The sequence below is a fragment of the Cannabis sativa genome, chromosome X (genome assembly GCF_029168945.1).
Source record: "Cannabis sativa cultivar Pink pepper isolate KNU-18-1 chromosome X, ASM2916894v1, whole genome shotgun sequence".
Lineage (NCBI taxonomy): Eukaryota > Viridiplantae > Streptophyta > Magnoliopsida > Rosales > Cannabaceae > Cannabis > Cannabis sativa.
The window spans coordinates 53,964,967-53,972,627 of record NC_083610.1 but is presented as its reverse complement, the minus strand read 5'-3'; the positions used below and the strand labels follow the sequence as shown (position 1 = coordinate 53,972,627).

Genomic DNA, 7,661 nt, shown 5'->3' with positions numbered 1-7,661 from the left:
TTAGTGTCCCGCTCTGATACCAATTGAAAAACTAAGTTTTTGCAAATTCCAATAATAAATACGAAAATATAAAAATGTATACGTTTGTAGAAGTAGAATGTAATTCTGTTTCTGTAAAAATCAGTTTTGCAGCAACAAAACAGAACAGAGAGAATATACAAATAATTGCAAAAAATTAATACACTTGACATAAGAGATTTGTACGTAGTATCAATGTTCTTTCTAACACTCTTAGTCCACGGGGCCACGCCCAGAGAATGAAATAAATTAATAGAGTATCAACAATTACAAAGACAATTGACTTAAACAAGTTTAGACTCCATCTAAATTATTGATGTAATCCTTTGTAATGCACTTTATAAATCTGACTTCTGAAATACCTTCAAACAGCAAACTCCCTTCGCCTTTGAAGTGTGCGTGCTTACGTGCTCCCAAAGTAAGACTTGAAGAAGTCTTCTCCCGAAGACCTCTCTCTTGTTCAATCGAGTGTTCTAACTAACCTTAAGACAGGGTAAGAACAGATATGAAAAACACAAGAACCTAGATGAACAATTAGGTTCTCACAAAAATAACTCTCTCTTCACAAATAAGAAAAATGCAAAAAATAAAATCTAGATGAGTTGATTCGAATGGCTGTTCTCTAGGTTCTATTTATAGAACATAGAAACCCTAGAGACAACCACAAAGTCGAATCTACAGTTGTACAAAACTTTTCTAAGAAAAACTTGATTTGCAGCATCAGAACGAGATTTTGACACAGCAAATAAGACCAGAAACGGAAACTTGTCAAAAACGAGTTCGATCTTGTATTGGATCTTGATACTTGCCATAAATAGTGTATATGATCTGATCTTATCAAGACACAATCAAACTTATTAAGGAAAATAATAATAGTCAAAGTTTCCTTTAAAAACCAACTTTCCATAAGAGAGTTTCTTCTCTTACAAGAAGTTTCCATACAAGAAAAAGCCAGCTAAAAAATTAATCTTTCCTAAGATAGAAAAGAGCAATAAAACTGAATAATAAAGATAATAAAATCGAATTGAAAGCACAAATAAATTTCACTCCAAATAAAAAATATTTTAGAATCTAAATTGCCAAAAAAGGACTTTACACATTCAGTCCTGCCACTCAATATATTTATTTATTTACCGATTTAAAAATTAGTTAATCAATCATTAGATAAATAATTTATTGTTTATCAAAATAAAACATATGTATTTCTATTAAAATAAGTTGCCCCAAAAAATTTGTTTCATTTAAATTATATTTTGAATATTTAAATTTGAAATGTTATTTTTTTAATTTTTTATTAAAATTAATATAAAAATAAAAGGATATAAGTAATTATTTGTTCTCTCTAAATCTATTTTTCTAATTTTTTTAAGAAATAAGTTAATTATATACGTAGATTTATATAGCTAACTAAATTAATATATTTATATTTATTTATCACTTACGATTAGTTTTTTTTTAAAAAAAAAATAATTATGTAGTACATGTAACAAATAATATGTATGCGTTAATATTTTGAATTAGCTTAAATTTCTAATTTTAAGATAAGTATTAAGAAAATGAGTGAAGGCTCAAATAAAGAGAGACACCACTCAAATTAAGATTAGTGTTAGTAATGTATTTGAATTTGAAAGGAAAGATTCACATACTCATATTTGATGAGGTATTATTAAGAAATTATTATGTGATCAAGATTAAGGAAAAGCTACCAATTTCAGTAAACACATATAAAGTGACAAGTATAAATTGTAATTAAATAAAATAAACCCGCTCTTCTCTTTCTTTCGGTGCTTCACCAGTGCTATGGCAAAAAGGGCAAAAATGGCCGGAAAAGAGAAATCCAAGGGGAAGAAAACAGGGCTGTCTTCAACTAATAGGGTTATCAAAACCAGATCCGTGGATGCTGTGATTGGAATTCAGGAATTGGATATAGCTGAAGATTTGGAAGCATTGGAACAGTGTCAGGGGTCAATGGAACAGTACGCTGAAGGAATGCTTTCGCCTGCAAGCGAGATCTGTTAAGACTTCTCCGATTGGCTCACGGTGGCTAACAGAGTTACTCAGGATGTGAGTACGGGGAAGAACCCTTCTCCTCCAATACTCAGATCTAATGTAGAAAGGAACCTGGAAATGTTTTTTGAAAGATCGGGAGGTGACGTTGCAGATAAAAGATCAGATCGAAAGAAGAATGTCAAGATTGAGTTTGAAGACATTGCTGAGAATGTTAACTATTGGTAGCCATCACTGGTGTGTTATGTTATTGGAGCTAACCCTCTAATAAGCATGCTAGAAGGCTTTGTTCGTCGAATATGGAAGGATGCAATGGTGAAAGTAGGGCTCCTTACTAGAGGAATTTTCATTATCAAATTTTAGAACCTAGAAATGTGAGACAAGGTTCTGGAGCAGGGGTACATATTCTTTGACAGGAAGCCTATGGTGATGAAGCCATGGAACTCTGTGGACGATTTCACCAAGGAAGAGGGCACCAATGTTCCAACATGGATCCAATTGAAAAGATTAGATATCAAATACTGGGGGGAAAATTCTCTGTTCAAGATAGTGAGCCAGTTGGGAGAGCCTCTACAGGTTGACAACATCATTAAGAACAGAGATCGTCTTCCATACCCTAGAATTCTAATCTAGTTGAGTCTATATCTGGAATTCCCTAATAAGATTTCGTTTACTGATGAGTTTAATTGGAAGTGAAGTATGAATGGATACAACTTGTCTATTATAATTGTTCGAGCATTGGGCATGATACTCAATCATGTAGGAAGAAAGACGCTAAAGAAGAACAAGTGAAACAAATTTGGATCCCTAAGAAAACAAAGGAGAAGAAGGAGGATCAGGTTGATGAAGAGGGATTTCAAAGGGTGGTCAAGGAAAAGAGAGTGATGCTTGAACAGGAAACAGGGGAAACAACAGTAAATCACAGATTTGATTCTTTAGAGAATGTGTTGGAGGAAGTGAGTAATATGGGAGGGGGGAGATCCCTCTACTTCCAATGGATAGATTGTTATGTTGGAATGTGAGAGGGATTAACAGCCAATAAAAGCATAAAGAAATCAAGCAATTGATTTTTTCAAAGAATGTTGGTTTTGTTACTGTCCTAGACACTAAGGTTCAAAATAAGAATATGGGGAAGCTTTATAGTAGTTTATTTCAGGGATGGTGTTTCTCTAACAATAATCCCTGGTTAGATAAAGGGAGAATAATTGTAGCTTGGCAACCTTCTGCTTATATTATGGATATGAAGTTTTGTTCTATTCAATTGATTCATTGCCACATCTACTCACTGCAGCAAACTGGGAAGTTTTTTGTAACATTCATTTATGGCTTTAATGATGAGCAAAAAAGAGAAAAAATATGGCGTGATTTGAAGAAATTAGCTATAGGAATACATGAGGCTTGGATACTTATAGGAGACTTCAATGAATATTGAATGCCAATGAGAGAGTGGGAAGGAAAGATCACTGCATTCCTTCCCAAAGGTTTAGGGACTGTATGGAGCAATGTGAGATGACTGATCTGAAGTTTTTAGGCTCTTTTCTTACCTGGAACAATAAGCAAAAGCCAGATGACAAGATTTTTTTCAAGTTTGACAGAGGTAAGGTGAATCCTCAATGGATTAATTCCTTCCCTGATTCCGAGGTAGTGTTTTTACCTGAATTGTCTTTTGATCATAGCCCTATCTTAGTATCTATATACCAAGATAGGAGCTTGGGAAAGAAACCTTTCAGGTATTACAATATGTGGAAGTTGGCTCCTGATTTCGATACTCAAGTGACTCAATGCTGGAATGAAGATGTACAAGGCTCGAAAATGTTTAAAATGGTTACTAAGCTCACAAGACTAAAACTAGTCCTAAAGAAGATCAATCGAGAGGGTTTTTCTGAGATTCAAAAAGTTGATATGGTGGCAAAAGCAGAACTAATAGCAGCTCAAGAGGAATTGAAAAAGAATCCACTATGCCTGCAGTTAATGGAAGCTGAACAGGAAGCAAGTAGAAGATACAATGAAGTCCATAAAGCTTACTCCATGTCCTTGTCTCAGAAAGCTAAAATCACTTGGGCAACTTTTGGGGATGAAAACTCAGCCTATTTTCATGCTTCTCTTAAATCAAGAAGGATTCATAATAAGATTTTCTCGATTGAAGATGAGCAAGGAACTTGGAATGATTCTCCAGAAGGTGTTCAAAAAGCTTTTCTAAGGTACTATGAAGGCTTGCTTGGTACTAGTATGAAAAATAGGAAGAAAGTATTGCAATCAGTGATTAATCTGGGCCCTAAGATTACTGATGTGCATAAAGATATTCTGATGGCAAAATACACAGAACAAGAAGTGAAAGAAGCCTTGTTTTCCATTCCTGGTATTAAAGCACCACGACCAGATGGATTTGGAAGTGCCTTCTATCAGGATAATTGGGCACGTGTGGGAACAGAATTTGTTGAAGCTATCTTATCTTTTCTCAGTATTAGAAAAATGTTGAAGGAAATCAAAACCACCACTATTACTTTAATTCCTAAAGTTACCTGTCCAAAATGTGTGGCTAACTTCAGGCCAATTTCTTGCTGCAATGTACTCTACAAGACTGCCACTAAGGTGATCTGCAATAGGTTAAGAAAGGTTTTTCCTGACCTTATTGTTGACAATAAGGGGGGTTTGTCATGGTAGGTATATTGCTTATAATGTGTTAGTTTGTCAGGATTTGGTGAGGCTTTATGGGAGAAGGAAATGTAAGCCAAGCTGCATGACCAAGATAGATTTAAGGAAGCCATATGACACTGTAGAATTGGGATTCCTAGAAAAAATGCTCACTGGTTTTGGGTTCCCTGCTCAATTCATTGATCTTATAATGATCTGTATTAGGACACCTAAATTCTCTCTTCTCTTTAATGGCTCCATGTGTGGCTTTTTTAATGCAAAGAGAGGGTTAAGATAGGGAGATCCCATGTCTCCCCTCCTTTTTGTGTTAGGGATGGAGTATTTGTCTAGGATCTTTCAAAAGATTGGGGAATGGCTTGGATTTAAATTTCATGAAAGATGCTTATCATTGAACTTGAATCATATGTGTTTTGCTGATGATCTTTTGGCATTTAGTCATGGAGACTTTGTCTCAATTATGTTGATGTTGAAAGGATTGAAATTATTCTCTTCAACTTCTCGTTTAATGCCAAATGAACCGAAGACTGTGATTTACTGCTCTGGCATGTCAGATACTGAAGTTGGAAGAATATTGGAGGCCTCAAACTTTAAAAGGAGCTCTCTAGCATTCAGGTATCTTGGAATACCTATATGTTCAAAGAAACTCTCTAATTCTGACTGTCAGATTTTATTAGAGAAAATGGTCAGTAAGATTAGATTGTTCAGCACTCGAAACTTGTCTTATATGGGGACAGTAACTTTGATCAATGCTGTTCTTATATCCATACATACATACTTGGCTCAGATTATGCTTTTTCCAAAGAAGTTGCTTAAGGATATTGAAGCAATTTACAGATCGCTTTTATGGAAAGAAAATCAGGTTGGGGCTGGCTCTAGTTTGGTGGATTGGGAACATGTTTGTCTTCCCAAAGATGCTGGAGGACTTGGTTTTAGAAATATTTAGAATTGGAACATAGCAGCTTTGGCCAGATATGTATGGGATATAGCTAGCAAGAAAGATCGCTTGTTTGTCAAATGGATACACAATGTGTATTTAAAAGTCAAACAATGGTGGGACTATGAAGCTCCCACTTATTGCAGCTGGTTTTGGAATAAGCTGGTTGGAGTCAAGAATAAACTGAAGCTAAAAACTGACCTAGCTACATTTGTATTGTAGAAATTCAAAATCCCACATAGCTATCAGTTACTATACAACAAACAAGAAAAGAAATCATGGTGTAAATTTGTGTGGGATAGACTTGTTATTCCTAAGAACATATTCATTCTATGGCTGGTGTTGTGGGGCATATTAAATACTAAGGAAAGAGTTGGTAATTATGATAAGAATATAGACATGACATGTCTATTATGTGGGAAGGAAAAAGAAACCACAGAGCATTGTTTTAATTATGAATACAGGAAGAAATGTTATCAAAAGTGAAAAGGAAGCTGCATTGGGGAACAAATGCAGTCAGTTTGCAGAAACTTCTGCAATGTATCAGCAAAATGAAGAAGATCTGAGCAACCAGAAGAAGCATGATGACTACAGTTTTGGCTGCTTTGGTGTATCAGCTATGGGGTCCAAGGAATGATGTGTTTTGTGGAATCAAAAATAATGGCAAGTTAATGTCATAGTCAACAATGTTCAGCAGGATAGTAAAAGGAGAATAGCAGGGCTGATTCCAAGCAAAACAGAGGGAATAGATAAGCAATGGTTGCTAAACTTGTAATTCTTGTAAATTTTATATCTAACTATAGTGTATAGAATACAGTTCTGTACAAAAACAATGGATGTAATTGGTGATTTGAGCAATACAACTTTCCTTATTCATCAAAAAAATATAAAGTGACAAGTTTGATTTTGAATATAGTGACAAACTACAAGTGAGATACGGTGATCATGATAGGTAAGAGAACGAGTGAGATACGACAATGACAACGAGTGGGATACGACAATGACAAAAGAGTGAGATATAGAGAGACAATACGTGAGATACAGTGATGACCAAGCGAGATACAGTAATGATAACAAATAAGATACGATGATAACAACGACTTTATATGATCGAAATATAAAAATAATTCATTATGTATAACACTCAAATTTTTTCTTATACTACCCTATTTATTTATTCTCATAACAATAATTTTTTTAACAAACTAATTTAAAATTCTAATTACATATACATTAAAAGTATAAATGTTAAACTTTGTTGACCTCGCTTTTAGCCAACGATAATGAGTCTTATTTAGTAAGCGATAAGTGATTTATAGCAATCGATATATAGTAAAACAAATATAAAGACTCAAGAATTTTATAGAGGTTCAGCCCTGAGCAGTTCGGTAATAGCCTAATCCTCGTTATTTGTATTGACTCAAGAACAAGGAGAAAGATTCATTTTCTTATAGCTCTTACAACAGTATCTCTGAATAAGAATTCTTAGATAATATATTTAGTGTAAGGTCTCGACTAAACTGTTTGCGACCCTTTGCCCAGTGAGCATGTATCACTATTTTATAAGGCTACAAACTTGGAGAGGAAGTGTTTGCCTTCTCGTTACAATGGATATAAATAGAAAAGAATGTGGGATTAATGTTGAGTACAAAGATCGTGTGATTGACGTAGAATACACTGATCGTGGGATCGTGTGTATGCCATATCCCTGTAATCTGATCCTCGAGATATTGGGATTTCGTTTATGACTCATAATGTGAAAGCTGAATTTGCTAAGTGTTGATTCCTCTACAGGGATCACTGATCGGTTTGCTTCAAGTATGCCAACGAGGCATCCTGCTCGGGCTGTTCCCCCCGAACAAATACTCCAAGTTGATTCCACGTGTCACCATTATGCGATTCCATGTCAGAGTGCGAAAATTGGGATAACATTTGCCCCCCAAGTCTGTGTGGGACTTTCGAAGTTGCCTGTAGACTTTATCTGAGCTGCTTCTGCCTTTGGATGGGGACACGTGTTAGGTGCGTCTGTTCGAGACTCGATGTGAGT

General features: G+C 35.0%; 1 protein-coding gene across 1 annotated transcript; it reads left to right on the top strand.

Annotated features, from left to right (window-relative positions):
• The first annotated feature begins 5,083 nt into the window (after positions 1 to 5,083).
• LOC133032277 (uncharacterized) lies at positions 5,084 to 6,251 on the top strand. The gene is made up of 2 exons (XM_061106159.1): positions 5,084 to 5,606; positions 6,079 to 6,251. Exons 1-2 carry the CDS (start codon positions 5,084 to 5,086, stop codon positions 6,249 to 6,251), a joined length of 696 nt encoding a protein of 231 aa, XP_060962142.1.
• Positions 6,252 to 7,661: the final 1,410 nt, after the last annotated feature.

Excerpts from the sequence above, each read along its gene's own strand:
- LOC133032277 (XM_061106159.1), top strand. The coding sequence starts at position 5,084 with ATGTGTTTTGCTGATGATCTTTTGGCATTTAGTCATGGAGACTTTGTC. Across the intron at positions 5,607-6,078 it reads CAAAGATGCTGGAGGACTTG|GAAGAAATGTTATCAAAAGT; the intron begins GTTTTAGAAATA and ends TTATGAATACAG.